At 48.0% G+C, this 17,500-nt stretch overlaps 1 protein-coding gene across 1 annotated transcript in view; it reads left to right on the top strand.

Moving 5' to 3' along the window:
- RUNX1 (RUNX family transcription factor 1) overlaps positions 1-17,500 on the top strand; it is a 94,361-nt gene that overhangs the window by 50,289 nt on the left and 26,572 nt on the right. Inside the window, exon 5 of the mRNA XM_032396938.1 lies at positions 5,699-5,890. Within this exon, the coding sequence (XP_032252829.1) occupies positions 5,699-5,890 (192 nt within the window). The remainder of the gene's footprint in view (positions 1-5,698; positions 5,891-17,500) is intronic.

The raw sequence follows: 17,500 nt of genomic DNA, 5'->3' as shown, positions 1-17,500 counted from the left end.
ATGGAGGTTCTTAACACGCAGACTGGCAATCACGTTTCCCTGGTGCCATGTTGTTTCTCTAGGGGAGAGAAGGATGAGAGCACCTGCGCTCACACCCCCATCCTTGTGGGCACCCGGAAGTCTCAACTGGAATGGAATAGGTTCCTCATAAACCTTTCCTGCTCTTCCTCAAAGTCCTTCCTTAGATGCCTGGAGAGGAGTTACTTTCCACTTGAAAATTCTGGGTCCACCTTACAGATCAGCCCGAGTACAGCCACAGTGACTCACTGACTCAACTCAGTGATGGCCACGGAGAAACGGGCAACACCCACTTACCTATCGGGCAGACTTTTGGCATTTTCAGCTGCTCTGCATACATTGAAGAGTTAAAAGATTAAGAAAAAGACCACCAAATGGTTGTCACCAAAACAAGGCCAGCACTCGGTGCTCATGGACACTTAATCTAAGCACAGTTCTGGTCTATTTGGTGTGGTCCTTTCCAGCCCAGGGCAAATTAGAAGTACACTGAAGGCGCATGCATATAGGGAAGAATCACTCAAATCCCCGGGATAGTCCCGGGACCAGGAACATCAGCATCACTTGGGCCTTAGTAGAAATTTGAATTCTCGGGCCACATCCCAGACCTACCAAGACAGATCTGTGATTCGGATGCTCATTCAGGTGTGTGAGACATTAGCTCTCCACTGTGGGTCACAAGACGGCTCTGGTGCTAAGCACGAGCTGGGAACAGAAGTGGGATGGTAAAGGGCAAATCCTTATGAGGCTCTGCTGGCCCCGGGATCTATAACCACCTAACACTGCGCACACTGGGCACGCACAGAAATTGGCATTTATAGGTGCATTGAGCAAGATTGTGGGCGGCGGGGGGAGTAGGTGTGTTTTCAGACCTGCCCTCTTTTTCTAATCAGCTGTGTGAGATTAGATAAATAACAACCTCTCTGAACTTCACTTCTCCCATGTGGGTTAAAAAACAAGGCTGATTTCTCCAGCTCTTCTCCAGTTGTGAAGTACTCTAACTTTGTATGGATCTCCTAGTTTAATAATATGGGAAGAAGTTGGAGGGAAAAGTTAGGCCACCAAAGTTTATATAGCATTGGGCAATATAGAAACATGTAAATATAATATGCATTCTAATATACAATATGGTATCATATGTTATATTGTCTATTGTGACATACACAATGGTATAATACTGCCCAACATTAAATTAGCCAGCCGACTGGGTGCCTGGGTGGCTCAGTCATTAGGCGTCTGCCTTTGGCTCAGGTCGTGATCCCAGGGTCCTGGGACTGAGCCCCACATCGGGCTCCCTGCTCGGCGGAAAGCCTGCTTCTCCCTCTCATACTCCCCCTACTTGTGTTCCCTCTCTCTCTGTCTCTCTCTCTCTCTCTGTCAAATAAATAAATAAATAATCTAAAAAAAAAAATTAGCCAGCAGACGGATAGGTTTGCGGTTAGGAAGATTTATTTCATTACCTACAAGGTGCTTTAAGGAAGGATCACATTCACATTCAGTACTATTACTTTCCTGTCCTCGGGACTTTAATGACCCCACTGTTACACCAGGAAAAGTGAGCTGTTCTGTACACACGTCAGTTTCTTTTCCATGGTCATAAAGCAGTAGCAAATTAAGGGGAGGGGGGAAATCCATGTTTTTTATCCAGATCCCTGTGGTTAGTATCAGATTGATTGGCAGGCATGTTTTGAAATACATGTATGCTTTTAGAAGAATCACAGTGTTATGTATAGATATATACAGATGTAGATGGATACACACAGAGAGATAGATCTCTTTTTGGTATTATCATTTTGCATACATTTTCCTCAACTGCTCGTCATGACGATGCTTTGAGTCTACACCTTCCTACTTTTTCTGCTGAGAATCTATCAAGAAAAGTAGTAAGCCCATACCAGAAACATGGACTAACAAACTGCCATAAAATTACTCTCTCTGGCCAGAATTTTCCAGGAAAAGGTGACAATTTAGCCTTACCTGTTTTCTCTGATAGAAGAGCATATAGCATATTTCACAGTTCGGCAATGGTTTCTTGAAAAAGATAGTTCAGTTATGGATGAGATATGCATACCTCCTCAGTCTCGTTTTTATAGCGGAAAATTGAAAGCTGGTCTCATTATCCATCACAGATATCATAACATTTAGGGATGCCTTGTGGGCAGCCAGCCCAGAAAACTACAGGACATATGTCTTTGGAATGAAGAAGTAAAATTTAGCAGATGGGATTAATTTATTTATTTTTTTTTTCTTTTGGCTTTTTATGACTCTGCATATATAATAAAATCCTAATCAAAGACTTTTTTTCAAAATCGGGGAATGGTAATAGAGAAACATAATTTAGTATCCTTTTCAACTCTGGTCAAGATTCATTAAGATGTCCTAGTGTGAAATCTCGAGGTAGCCATGATTTTAAGGACCACTGTGTCAACATTTTCAGTGGACTTCCGGTGTGCTCAAAAACCCAGGCTGCCAACATGCAAGTGTTTAGGGCTGCATTGTAATTCTACTAGATCTGATCCAGAGTTGAATTCCCTGCTGCCCTCTGAAGCCCAGTACTCAGCAAGAAAGAAGGAAAGTGATTTTGATAGTGGACATTTCCCATACTCCTGTATTTAAAATTCAGGGGGCAAATTGACATTTTAATTGCACACAGATACAGGAAACCGGAGACATAAAGCATTCATTTTCCCCCCACTTGTAAGTTTAGATCGGAAGCTTCTGTATTTCATACAAAATATTGCTCTTTGGCCCATGAAATCTGATGGCTTCAGAAAAGAAGAATGAGGTGTTCTTTTGATCTAGCTTATAAATGCATCGGAACCACACCTTTAATATGATAATGCTTTTTATTTCCCTTGTTCCTTGGTGTTACAGCCCTCCAGCCCCATGGTGAGGAAGGGGCTCAGGATTCCCTGCAGAGGCAATAACACTCTTTCTGCCAGGACCACATATGGGGAGGGTGTGGAGTGAACGCTCCCCTGCCCCCCAACCCACCACTCCTCCAGCATTAAACTCAGCCTCCCGACTCTCGGGGCTTAGGAAATAGCTCAGAGTGAAGAATTGTTTTCTCTGAAAGTTATGCCTGAACATTCCTGCTAAAGCAGACAGTCATCAGCTAATCTCTGTAAATGACTACGATTTTGGCAGGTGTCAGCTGGTCCAGAAATTGCTCACATGTTAAAACATTTTTTTAAACATAGGGCAATGAGAGGGGACCGATAAAAAAAAATAATCTCACGTTGTGCCTGGCCACAGGAGCGCGTTACCTAAAATGACTTATTCTCGCTCCGTTTCTTGGTGGTACCTGGTCCCCAAGCTCGGTGGCTGAGACAGACACAACTGACAGCCTTTCTTCAAAGGCCAACCGTGGACTCCACAGTGCCGAATGCTTGTATTTAGAATGATCTCGTACACATCATTCTCCTGGATCACCCACTGTCCTTGACATGGTGTTCTTCAAAAATGCCACTGGGTGCCCAAGGAATGTGAAGTTTTGAAATGGGTACAAAGCCTGCTGGAAGCCTCTGCACTATGACTTCGCCAACCGGCATTCTTTTGGAGGCCGTAGAACTGTCCAGAATCGTTTTTCCTGCCTTTTTCTCTGCTCGACTCCTAATACCAGCCATTAGGTTGCTAGGCATTTAAAAGGCTAAATTACTGTGCTTTGAGTGGCTTTTGAGTTGCAATTGTTTGGGGGCAAGAATATCAGATTTTTCAGTCTGATCACCAGAAAGCTAAGAATCTGTCACAAAGATAAGAGGAGGGAGGAGTCAGGGAGAGATCCATCCAGAGACAGTTATACCATGGTCGACTGAAATAGAACGTTCTAGAAAAAGACATTTTCATACTTCTGAGGGAAAGGGATGACAGGAGTGATTCCGGGACCTGGCCCTATGGCCTTTCGCCCACAAGGCCGGTGCTTAAAATACTCAGCCGGTAAGAGGCCTCTCACATGTGTGCGGGCCCTGTGTGACTCAGGCTGTTTGTGTTCAGGTCGAGGGTTGTGGGCTGTGGGGCTGAATCAGAGTCCAGATTTGCCTTGGTGACATATGAAAAGAGGGAGCATTGCATTTGAACTACACAAATATTATGCTTAAGTCGTTTTCCTCATTTTGGAGCCAAACAGGTCTTGTTCATGATAAAATCACTGCAATATAGTGGGGCCTTTTTTTGGTCTGGAATTTGAAACCATGTCAGCTGTGCCAAGGGGCCTGGCAGCAGGAAGAAACGGCCAGCCACGGAGATTTGGAAGCATAATACAAGTTATAAAATTTAATTTTGTAATTGTAGCGATTGGGAGCTGGGCTAAAATATACTTCTCCCACCCCCCCTCCCAGCCTGGGCCGGGGTGGGGGTGGGGTGGGGAGTGGAATCCACGGATCCTCTTTCTAAGTGAGGTCTGGGTCAGGACATGTGAACGAGCCCTCGATTATGGCAGCAAGCAGGCCGCTCCTCCAGTGTCGTTTGGAGGCCACCTGATGACAGCGGCAGGTTGGGGGGCGGGTGGTGGTGGTGAAATTGGTCAGTGACTCTTTATTCGAACCCCAGGGGTGAGAAAGGAGCAAGGGCACATCCTCTTTGAAAGGAGAAGGAATTGCCTGGCCCCACGTTGGCTCTATCAGTGCATCCTGAGCCTCGGTTCTGCTTGATAGGCCTGCGTCTCCAGTTTGAGGCCCTCTTGTTGGGGGGATTAAGGAAGGAAACAGGAGGCCCAGCCCTCCTGGCTTGTCCCATGTGAATGGCTTCTGCTCACTGCATCCCGGTGACAGTGATTTGGATGGGGAACAAGGCAAGGATACTGATTGTCTCTATGGACAACAGAGAGGCCCACCTTCCCACCTTGGATTCCTGAGCCCTTGGGGGAAGCCCATCCAGCCTCCTGGCACAACCTCTGGGCTCCAGTAGGCCCAGCCTCCTGGGAGGACTGGCCCACATGAGGCCCAGGCTCCACCTTCCCGTCAACCCCCTAAAGCTTAGAGGGTACACCTAGGGAAGTCGGTTTCGGGGAAGAAGCATGCTGAAGAAGGCTCGTGAGAAGCTTTCGAGGAGAGGGAGCGGAGAGGGGCCAAGGGGTTGCCCATGCCCTGCATTTAACAGGAAATCTGACCTCCCCAAGGACTGCGGGTTTGCAGCCACACCTCATTTCCTGTTGGAAGGGGCGTGTGCTAAGCTCCAGGGCCCACTTTGCTGCCTCTAAAACCTGCCAGTGGTTGGGTTTGCAGTAAGGAGCGGCGGTCCCGATGCCGCAGGGAGGGCACCTTTCCTGGCTGCCATAGCTCAGCCCGCAGCGCGTGGCCAAGTGCCAACCATTAATGCACCTTCTCTCCCGCCCGACCGTCCACCGCCACCAGTCCCTGTATGCCCACTGCCTTCTGTCCGGTGGAGATGGGCGCAGAGGGTTGTGGAGATGGGGCACAGGCTGGGGGAGCACCCAGTGGCCTGTGATGAAAGGGGCCCCCCCGTCTGCCATGGGGACAATGGCCCCAAATTTCCACGGGAAGCCAGCCCCGTGTGTGCCAATCTCCAGTAAATCCACATTGGGGGTGAGGGGAGAGGGAGGGGAAAGACGAGAAAACCCCCAATCTTAGAAAATCCACAATACATTTTCTGATCTTTTCCCTCCCTCCTTCCTTGCCTCCCTCTCCCCTTCCCACCCCCACTCCCCTCCCCCTCCCCACAATAGGACATCGTCAGAAACTAGATGATCAGACCAAGCCCGGGAGCTTGTCCTTTTCCGAGCGGCTCAGTGAGCTGGAGCAGCTGCGGCGAACGGCCATGAGGGTCAGCCCACACCACCCAGCCCCCACACCCAACCCTCGGGCCTCCTTGAACCACTCCACTGCCTTTAACCCTCAGCCTCAGAGTCAGATGCAGGGTAAGTACCTGGAGGGAGCCCGCTTCCTGCCTCGCCCTCGGGCTGCACCCCCCCAGACCAGTCCTGGCTTCTCCTCCTTGCTCAAAGGGTGGTCCTCACACCCGCAGTCTGGGAGCGCGCTAGACAGCAGAGTCTCTGGCCCGCCCGGGACCTCCTGAGTCAGATCCGCGCTGTCATGAGATCCCCAGATCGAGAGGCACTGTGCCTGGGCTATGGAGAGATATATCTATATGCAGATAATATCTTGAATTTTTTAAAAGTTAGCTTTGGCTATGTTGTTTTCCTACCTACCCAGCAGGCTTGAACACACACACACACAGCCCAAGCAAGGTGAAAGTCAGGATGGTTCAAGTTCTTGTTGTCTTCAGATTATTTGTGGGGTTTGTATCTAATATATGTTCTTTTAAAAATATAAAGAAATACTAGGAAAGTCTGGATGCCAGCACATCAAAGGTATTATTTACAATAAATAAATGGACCATCAGTAAAGAATGCAGATGAACTGCCCCCCCCACACACACACACCATACACACATACCCGGGTTTAGCGAGCAATTGCAAAAACACTGTAAAATACAATAATTGCATAAAACACACTGTGCCAAATTAGATAATACACAGAGTTCATTTGCACTGTAGAAACCACTGACGTCAATGATTATTTGCTCTGTGATACCATTTCGAATTTCCGAAATGTAGTCATTTTCTTTGTGTGCTGCGCAGGACACAGCTGTGTATGATACGGTCACAGTAAGATTCTTTCTCCAAGTAGCAGGCTTGTCTAACTCAAAGGGAGAGATAAGCAACACATCTGGGGGAGAGGGCAGGTGGCCAGCCAGGGACATGCTACTTGCCCTCTGGGACCGCAGAAATTAGCTTCCCCAGGCGTTTTCACTGTGTGACTCCTACCGAGGGATGTGTGCTCGTCATGAGTTTTTTAAGGTTTCCGGACCAGTCGCTCGCTTTGGGGTTAGCACATGTGGGGCTCTCGAAAGGCAAGCATGCTCTCTCGCACAGAGTTTGATGGCTCATCCCACGAGCTCTCCCAGTTATGTGTCTGGGGAGGTTCTGTTATTTGAGTGGAAAGTTCCCAGAGAAGGCTTCCCCTCAGATACTGTGCACCCAGCTGCTAAGTGGCCCATCCGTAGGGTGGCCCCTTTGTCTCCAAACAGAAACCGAAGCTTGATGTTGGCGGGTTCTCTCTCATCTACGGACTCATCTTCGGTGTATTTAGGAGAAAGCCTCCTTGAAATCATCAGTTTTGTGGTGCTTATCATGAATACTTGTTCAAAATATGCATATTGATTTTTCTTTAAATGCCAAAATGCAAGTGTGTGTGGTAAATCGGATGGAGTTAAGTGAGAAAGATGGGTGAGGGGTGAAATGAAACTTTCCTTCCAAACAGAACACATTCTCGAGGAGATTCCTTGATCTTGTGTTTAGGAAGCCATTTAAATTAATTTATGCCATCTTCAGGCCTCCATTTGTAACATCAAAGGGAAGCCTTCTGTTTTCTTATTCTCTCATCGTGTAACTGACGATTTAGCCTACTCGGCTGATAAAGAAAGGGACTTGCCTTCTTCTACTGATACTGGAACCCAAACTATGAAGCAGTTTTAAAAGCAATGGAAGATTCAGCCACACGGCGGCAAGATGAAATGGTCACCGTTAAGTCAGCTTTGTTTCGGACAGTTTTGGTGAGGAGTGAATCAGATCTGATTTGCCTCCTTGTCAGATAGCTCTTTTTCCCAAAAAGAAGAGGGGGAGGGTGGTAAGTGAATTCTTGTCCTCAGCCGTCAGCAGCTCTTGGGGGGGGGGGGGGGGGTGGAGATATTACCGGGGCGAATGGGCATTCTTTAGCTCTTTGGAATACTATATGCTTAGCAAAGGATCAGGTTTAACACAGAGCCTCACCCCCTTCTTGTTCCTTTTAAAAACTTTTTACTTCTGCAACATGTAAGTAGTAATAACTTGCTTTTAGAGTGCCCTAGAGGCTTGGTTGCTGCTCGAAAGAATGTGTTAACTATATTGCTGATGCCCTTTCTTTCCAAAATATGATTTGCCTATTCAGTCCTTCACTTGTAAAATCGTAGGAACTTTTTAAAAAAATAACTATCCAGGATATATTCACGTAAAACTACTTTTCCTTTTCTTTCTTTCTTTTTTTTTTTTCTGTAAGAAAATGCTTTTTTATCCTAGTCATGTTTTGAGTAGACCCTTGGGATGTTTTCTCCCCTGAAATTAGAAAGTTAATAGGGATAATAGGAAAGTCTCTTTCAGCCAGAACCTTCATTTTGTTCTTGACAAGTAGGAAAATGGTTATTTTCCTGGCTTAGCTCTAGAGACTCCGTATTATATTTAAGAAGATGCTTTATATAAAAATCCAGCCTGTGTTTATGGCTCTCTATGAAACGGCAGCCATCGTCGTAAGAAAAATATCCCAAAGGTAGTCACAGCGATGCCACAGCGTGCCATACAGATGTGTGAATGTTTCCAGCCTCGGGAAATGTCCGCGACTGGGGGCTTGGAGGGATCGTGGGTCGACAGAGAGGATGGGGCTTCATCCGGAGAGTTAGGCCTGCCCCTTTAACTCTGTCAGTAGGAAATCACAGATCTACAATAACACCTCTATTTAGCTAGAATCAGATGTGCGGAGAATCACTCAAAATAGGCATCTCAAATTATCTGAAGCAGGATAAGGGAAGAGGGGGGCAGGTTGCCATGACACCAAACCGCTGTTTATTTGTTGAGGTTTTAACTATTAAAAGGGCTGAGGTTAACTTCAACTTCCTCCTTCACGAGCTCTTAAAAGTGAATAGAAAGCCATTTTTGTCATGGCTGCACGATTAGTTAAGAAAGACATCGTCACGAACTTCTACAGGCGGGTTTTAGAATTCGTGTTCAGTCATGGGAAGGAACACGGACATGTGTCCTTTTAAAAGATGGGACAGCACGGATTCTGGCGAGAGGAAGTCGCTGATGCTGGATGAGACACACACACTCTCCTAGAGAAGGCTCCAGGCAGCCCCGGCAAGGAATTTTAAGAATTTGACTCCCGATTTACCAAAAATGATGAACCACATTTAAGGCTGCATAAACCCCTCTTTCTGGGAAGATGGAGACAGGCTAGTATCTGCTGGTGCAGAAAACTGGACAAAGAGGCCAGTTTTGTTGTTCTTGCGTGCGTTGCCATCATCGTCAGGGCGTGAGGTTTAACTCTTTAGCTGGACCGGTTATGATAGCTTTTGGCACAGGTCAAGCTTTTTGTATGCGTTATTCCGCTCTCACCGCAATCCTGGGGTGTGGTTTAGAGACAGAGCAGCTGAACCTCAGAGGTTAACAATTGCCCAGAGTCTCCAAGAGCATAAGTGACAGACTTGGACTCAAACCCAGACCTTTCTGGGCTACAGAGCCAGTGTGGACAGGGTGGCAGGTTCTCTAGACACAGGGCTGACCAGCGTCAAGAGAATCCCGATCGTCAGAGGGGACACGGGAGAAGTACTGGGCTGGGCATTCCCTTGGCGGGCCTGTGTTGAATGTGGTCTGTTGTTATTAGATATTGCTAATAATGAGAACCTTAGGGCCAGACTCTGTGATGGGCACCTCGATAAGCTGTCTTTTTGGGGGTATGGCCGGGGGGGGACATGTACATTTATTTTCCAAGTTGGGGACAAAAGAAAACTTAACTCAGAATAATGCATCTCTAGCGCGAGGGAATGAGGGACAAGGGGGAGGAGGAGGCTTCCCAGCTACCCTCTGTCTGCTTTACTGGGGCGACAGCCTGGCCTTCCTGCATGGAAGAGTCTGCCTTGGGGTCCACTGGGACCAAAGCCTCCTTAACGTCCAAATCCAGGCAACCTCTGATCAGCGTTGAGGAGTGTGGGTGCCTCGCTTTGAGGGTTGATAGTATGGTCAGGGAGCAGAGACCCCGACATCTCAGATTCACCTCCTCAGTTTTTGTCTTCCAAATGTTTTTTGTGTGCATAGTGATTTTCCCCAAAGGTTAAAGTTACTTTGGAAAGACTATGTTCTCTGGTACTGTTGTCTGTGACGCTTTTTGAGATATAAATTGCCTTGGTTCCTCCCCTACTATTCAGGCTTACTTATGTCAGTGTTTACCAGATGCATTGACAAAAGGGGGAAAAAAAAGCCTTTCCACTTCCTGTAGAAGGGACAGAGAAATCCCCTTTCCAGCCTTGGGAGTAAAATATCGAACTGCATAGCACTTCTCTTTTCTTCTTCTTCCTTCTCTGTCTCTGTCTCTCTGTCTCTCTGTCTCTCTCTCTCCTTCCTTCTTCTTCTAGAAGTTCAAAATCAAAGGGGGGATGGGAGCCCTTTGATTACCTTGGAAGTAGAGACTACCATCAGACACCAGAAATGTGCACATATAGATCTATCAGTGGTCTTTTAATGGTCACACGACAAAGCAAAATAGTCAGGGCGCTAGGAATCAACATAGAAGGCATGCTGTAAACTCAAAAAGTGAATGATTTAAAAATAATTCTTATCTAGGTGTGGTAGAATTTGGGAGCCTTTCAAGGTTGACAACAGAATCTTACACGGTTGACATCAAGCCTAGATCAGGTGTCCCCATGAATAAATCAAAATAAATAAATGCAAGGGGGAAGGAAGGGAGGGAAAAAGAAAATGGTGGAATGGATGCGCGATGAAGGGCTGACACGTGGGGTGGGAGCCAGCTGAGGGGTGCCACGACCCTGTCCTGTCCCCTCTTCTCCCAAGCAGGCAGAGGGGTTAGAGTTAATAGGGCTAGAAGCAGGAATTGAGAACTCAGTTCATGTTTTCTGTGTTCTGGGCTGGTGCAATGTAAACTGTAGGTTTAGGGAAAGTGTGAAAAGCTCATACTAATGAGTGGCGTCGTAGTATTTGGAAAAGGAGAAAGTAGGATGGGAAGAAAGTGAAGTCTTTGTTTTCTCCTTTAAAAAAAAAACGGCCCTAAAGCCTTTGCATTCTAGTCTGCCTGTGCCTTCATGGCTTGAGTCTGATGTGGCCGCCCTGTGTCTGTCACCCCTGCTTTCCACTCACTCCTGTGAGTTACTTAACCGTGCTTGGCATGGAAGCCAGCCTGACGTTGACTCTCCGCGCTCTGTTTATGGAGAGGCAGAGCTACCAACACAGAACCCCCTTGAACAGCACCGCTCAAATGCCTGCACTGTATTTACAAGCACCGCACAGCTAAGTACTTAATAAACCGGCCCTTCAAAGGAGCCGCCAACCCGGCCGGGCGTCAGCACCCCAGTCATCATCAACCACATTTTAGCGGGACTGCGTTTTCACACCAAATGTGTTCATGGATGTCGTTCAAGGTGACCGGACCGTGTTTTCCCGAGCATGTTGATAATGCCTTGTGGGCATCTTTTCTAATTACAAGAAAGAAGGGTTCACACACCCCGACAAAGGATTTTGGTTCAGGAGAGTAAATTTTTAATACAACTGCAGTTGGAGCACTTACTTGGTATCAACGGTTAATCAGCAGGAAAGCTAAGCTGGAAACCTAATGTCCAAGAAAGAGAGCGCAGAGGGACTGAGAGTGAAGGCTCCACAGGCAGGCCGCTGAGCCCCAAACCTGGCCCGCACCACGTATTGCCATAGTTACTGAAGCTCTTAAAGCCTTGGTCTCTCCATCTGCAAAATGGGAGTAACAGTTAATGCTTGGAGATCCTAGGGCCACTGTGAACCACAAAGCAGCGAGCCATAGCGCCAGCCCGTGGACACCACTTAAAACTGTTAGTTAACTGGTAAGCTCAGCATCACCAAACCAGGTGTATTCGTTTTCAGTGGCCGCTGTAGCTCGATGGCTTGAAACCACAGACATGTATGGTCTCAAGTTCTGAAGGCCAGAGTCCAAAATTAAGGTGCCGGCAGGGCCAGGCTCCCTCTGAAGACCCTAGAGAAGTGTCCTTCCTTGCCTCTTCCAGGCATTCCCTGGCTTGTGGCTGCATCATTCCCATGTCTGCTTTCATCTTTGCCTGGCCTTTGTGTCCGTGTCATCCCCTCTTCTGTCTCTTCTAAGGATACCTGTGGTTGGATTTAGGCCCCACCCAGATAAACCAGAAGAATCTCACTTCATCTCACTCAATCGCCTCTGTAGATTGTTTTTCCAAATAAGGTCACATTCACAGTTCCATGGGTCAGAACACGGACACACCTTTTGGGGGACCACCATCCTAGCAATTATACCAAGGTAGAAAGGAGAGGAGGCAGCAGAGGAGTCTAGAAATAACTTGCCTGGGGTGCCTGGGTGGTTCAGTCGTTCGGCGTCTGCCTTCAGCTTGGGTCGTGATCCGAGGGTCCTGGGATCGAGGCCCGAATCGGGCTCCCTGCTCAGCCGGGAGCCTGCTTCTCCCTCTCCCACTCCCCCTGCTTGTGTTCCCTCTCGATGTGTCTCTCTCTGTCAAATAAATAAATAAAATCTTTAAAAAAGAAAAGAAAGAAAGAAAGAAAGAACTTTCCTATGTCCCCCATGCCAGAACAGATATTATGGGCAGGTAGGTATGGGCTCAGTGGCTCATGCTAAATGCCTCGATCACCTCTTCTGGCTCCCAGCACTTCACCCCACCATTGCCGGAACTCACTATCATGGTACTTTTATTTCCCAGGCAGGAAAATGTATGATTTCTTTTTTTTCTTAAATGAGATCAGATATTTCTTAACATTTTCTAGAGCATCTATGCAGATGGGGCCAGAGGGCCAGCAGAGCTCAATAGGGGAAAAAAAACAGGCTCCGCCCTCTGTCACCGGAGCAAAGCAGACCGGCAGACGGGAGGCCCGGGTGCCTTCTGCCCTAGCCCCCCACAGCTCATGACATTGTGCAGGGTCGTAAGCAGGGGCACAGAAGATGGCAGGAATCTTCTGTGCCGGTTGGGATGGATTCAAGAATTTGACTTCCCCAGAGCCAGGCATATCACTGTCGTATTTCGACAAGCTGCCTTTTTAAAAATGGCTTTACAGCAAGGCATTGTTGACAGGATACCCATTTGGAAAGGCTGGTGATTCACTTTGCATACCTCATAATCCCAAATTTACAAATCACCCAAAGATAGCCTTTCAAATTTGGATATTGAAAAAAGAAACTTTGACTACGGCCATGAAGTCCGTGTCAAAGTTTACCAAAAGTTGGTACCAAGGGAGGAACAGACTTCACGTGCTGGTAGGAGCGCAAGGTAGGAATGCTTTCTCATAAGGGGTGGTTCCCCAAACCGAGTTGGTTTTACTCATTTGCATTATTTTTCCTCACAGCAGGGAACGGAAATGCAGGCCCCCTGTAATTCAGTTATTTTAGGGCTCTGTAAAAGTCCACATGTATGATTTAAATAATGCTGAGGAACTGTGGTGACTTCTGCCTTTCCTTTATTTCTCCCTGGCCCTCGGGGCACCACTGCCAGACCTTTGGGGGAAAGTGTACGGAGGCAGAGGGCTTCTCAGAAGGCCACCTCCGTGCATATTTGTCTTGTATCTTTGCATTTTATGTTCAAAGCTTGAGCCCCACAGCAGCTTTCTTCCTATTGAACAATGGCCTTCAAAGCAGTAAAACAGCCCAATTGTTATGGAGATTAAAGGTACAGATTGCAAAACGCCTGTAAATAAAATCTTCACTGACAAACCCAGTTTCTTTCCATAGACCTTTCTTCCATAATCTCTTTCTGGCAGAACATTTTATGTTTTCATACCAGAGATTCAGTTACCAACCACAGTAAATAAAACAAAATAATTTTAAAAAATAGTACGGAACTCACCCTAAAAACAAACATTGGCCAATCGTGTTTATTTTCTGTTTCTTTGTGCACACCTGAGGATTGACAGGGGGGAGAAAGGGAGGTAGTACTTCTTATCCAGTTGATTTTTAATTATGGAGCTACGGACACTCTTCAGATTGAGGTATTAGCCAGTTCTGCCGTCCTACGTGGCATGGAGTATTACATTTATGTTTAAGAGAAATCAGCAGTTTCGAGACCAAACGGTCTCATGACACCAAGTCCCTGAATGAGCCGTGAGTACCACAGGTTGGGCAGAAAAGACAGTCATTTCCTCCAGACAGAGGCTCAAGTGCCACAGTCCTGGGCACCATCGTTATTCACGACGCCTTAGGGTCATATTTAGGATCTAGAACATCCCAAATATCTGTTTCAAGATTTTGAAAAACATCTTCCAATTGTGATCCGCAGCAAGAGTTTACTACTCCTTTTGTGAAGGTGATTCTCTGTCAGACGGAACCCCCTGTTCTTCCAGCTGGAGGGAGTGTGAGCGAGAGTGGGGAAGAGGTGGTAGAGGACTGTCCAAGGCGTCTCATGTCACCAGTGACTACCGGGTGGCCACGAACCCTGAGCTTTAAAACGCACACCACAAACAGAGTTCTCGTGGCCGCACACCATCGTGGTTCTTCCGGCTGTCATCACTGAGTCTACACCTCTGTACGTCAGCGTGAGCAGTGTGGTTTGCTAGGTGTGGGCCACTGTAGTGGTGAGCTCGGTTCTGCTGGGAGGACGGGGAGAGGAGGCATTGTGATCCTTCAGCTCTGGGGTTTGGGCGTGGCCGCCAGTGGTGTCTAAAGGTGGAGCATCCCTAGGGAAGGCCGGTGAGTTGGCACCACCCTGGGTGTGAGCAGCTCACCCATCCAGGACAGTTAAGTCTCCCAGATCTGAAACTTGCTGATTCCCACAGAGGACGTCTCTTTACTTACAAGCTTTATGTGTTCAATCTGAGTCATCCCAAGGCCAGATCCAAGACCCAGAGAGCTTAGGCTGTGCCAATTCTTCCATCTTTGGGAGAGCTACCCATACACACTTACTGGCAGGAGTATGGCGGGTAAAAGGACATCTCAAGGTAAAAAGGGAGGAGGAAATAATCTGGCCGGCGACTGCGCTTTTTGGAGTCGCAGGTCAGGAAGCGAACATGGTGGTTTTATTAAGTCTCCTGGGGTTACTGCGCTGTGCGGCCACTCGCACTCCATTAGCGCATCTCTCTGCAAGATCAGATGGCAAATTACATGATAAAGTTATTAAAATATCTGTAAAAGTCAGCACAAGCTCAAGGGCTCGACTTGGCATTTCTGCCCATTAAGTGGTTTATTTAGATCGCTTCTCTCGGGGTCTGTTAATCTTCATCCGTATGATGTTGTAAATTGCCGGCTATGTAGACCTGTCATTGCCTGAGTTTTCAGCCGTGCTGCTCTCGCTGGTCCAAGAGGGCTGGTATCGCAGGGGTGAAAGCACGAGTGTTTGAAACATGCAGTTATCCCCCCCCCCACCCCGCCCTGCCACCCCCCGCCTGGGTTTTGAACCTGCAGCGTATGTTTGTGATGGTGTCTATAGAACAAAGTAGTTAGAGCTCACAGTTATAGAGGCGACTGATGTTGCTGGTTCCTTTCATCCCCACCGCCTGCCACCCCCATGAGGTGCACGACCTCGTCCTGCGGGTCCTGCCGGCTGCGCCTGCGCGGGCGCGGAGCCGCCCAAGTGACCAGGTCCGCGGTTTCCTTTACCGCCGAGCCAGGTCCCCCCATCTCATATAAGCAATTAGAGACGTGGTCTTAAACGCTAACATTCTGTAATTCTCGACGCTGCAGCTCCTGGAGATTAGCGGTCGCTCCTCACATTCTCAGGGAAGCCAGTAGGGATGTCCGAGAACACCTCTGCTCTATTGCCTATGATTAAAAGGCCACCCCCCCCCTTTTTTTTTTGGTAATATTTTTGCTATGGGATCGGGCTTTCTGAGGCACCATATGTTGCTAAATGAGAGAAGTCATTGCCCAGACGTGGATCTGTTTAATTTAATATGATTTTCCACAAATTACAAAGCATGACTTTAAAATTGAATTTGTGCAAAATTACAGATGGCCAATTCAGGTGGAAGGGAGAGGAAATCTTGTTACTCTTATTCCAGAATCTCTTCCCGAATTCCTCATTTGATTCTTTCACGCCTTGGGGGAGGGGGCAAGTGGGGGGGGAGGGGGGATACATTAGAGGGTCTGTAAGGAATTTCTCTTATTTTTCAAACTTTCTCCCTGGTCAGTCATGGCTCCCTCAGAGGGAGACACAGCGGCCTGGACATGTCAAGACAGAATGCCAGTTCTTCTGTCCATCCATCCCATCAGTCAGGATACACCTGTTCCTCCCACCTTATCATCAGAAGGGGACTCGGGAAAAACATGGGAGCCCCCAGAATGCACTTTCTGAGGAAAGCAGAATCTGGATCTATCAATTAACACTAAAATCGATATGGTGGGTAATGGGTATGGACTTTGGAATTCACATCCCAGGTTGGCCGCTCGGGTAGTTATGTGACTTTGGGAAAATCACCGAAATGCTTTGCGCCACTGCTCCCCATCTGTAAAATGGGCATGGTAAGAATAGGACCTGACTCACTGGAGAGTGGTGAGCGTAAGTGAGTTCCTACGTGTATGCGCTGGATTCCTGGCACGCAATGAGCATCGCATGGGTTTTTTCCTCTTACCTCAGGAACCTGCTGCGAGGATGGAGGTATATTCTCCTCAAGTATTTAGCATAGAGCCTGGTACACTTCACCCGCTAAATAAATGGTCGATGTTACTCGTTTTACTCTTACTGTTTGTTTGTACCCGCGTGGGGGACAGTGGAGTCTCACCAGGGTGTTATAATCCGTCCATCCGTCCTGTCAGATGAGCCGCACCTCGTTTTGCAGGAGAACAGTCACCCTGCGGTGGTTTTAGTAGTGTTTTCGTCAAGTTCCGCTTCTTTGGGGGAACTCCAACAGGCGAGCCCATAACCACTGCTCCGCAAGATCAAATGGGAATGGTAAACTGTTAGAGTTGAAAGGGACCTTACACATCATTGCTCAAAGCATTTTATTTTCCTCATGAGACCCCCCAAGGCCCCGGGGAAGGACAGGGATTGGCCCAGTTGGAGGCAGACCTGAACTCCCGGTCTTGGGCCTGTCCCGCCTCTGCCTGGGAGGTGGCCACAGAATATAGTCTCTCCTGTCAATAGGGAACGTACACTAGGATGTGACACCGCGCTCAGCCTTCCATGACCTTTTTCTGGAAGTACGCTGTCTCCTCAAAGAGTAGGCCCCCACGGTTGGATTCTGTATCGTGTGCTTCTTTGTGCCTCCATTTTCAAAATGCTGAATTCCATGCTCCGGGAGGAGGGATTTTTCAAAAAGGCAAGGATAGAATACCCCTCTCAAGGCCACGCTCTGTCCCTCTCAGCCCTGCCCCCTGGGGGACAGCAAACGGCTGCAGAGAGGCTGACAGGACACTCCCTGGCCACAAGGCCCACGTGGGCAGCAGTCAGAGATGAACCCTGACCCGTCCCTTACTTGCATGAATCGGACACATTCAGAGAATGTGAATGGTCAGCCTCTTCGGCATTTTTAATGAACCATCTGCAAAAGGATTTCTTTGAACCGAGTTTCACCTTCCTGTGTGATTTTAAGTAAATACCTCCCTGGGCCGATTCCGCCCCCAGGCCCGGGCCCTGGAAGTCTGCTGGCGGCTGGGGCTGGCGGGCCAAAAGGAGGGCTGCGGACAGGTGTGCGAGTGTGGTGGGCGGGGCCAGGCAGACACAGCTGTGGGAACGCAGCAAAGCTGCGGGGGGGGGGGGGGGGGGGGGGGGG

This window comes from Phoca vitulina, unplaced genomic scaffold (assembly GCF_004348235.1).
Source record: "Phoca vitulina isolate PV1807 unplaced genomic scaffold, GSC_HSeal_1.0 scaffold95, whole genome shotgun sequence".
Taxonomy (NCBI): Eukaryota; Metazoa; Chordata; class Mammalia; order Carnivora; family Phocidae; genus Phoca; species Phoca vitulina.
This window is presented reverse-complemented; position numbering and strand designations above follow the sequence as displayed.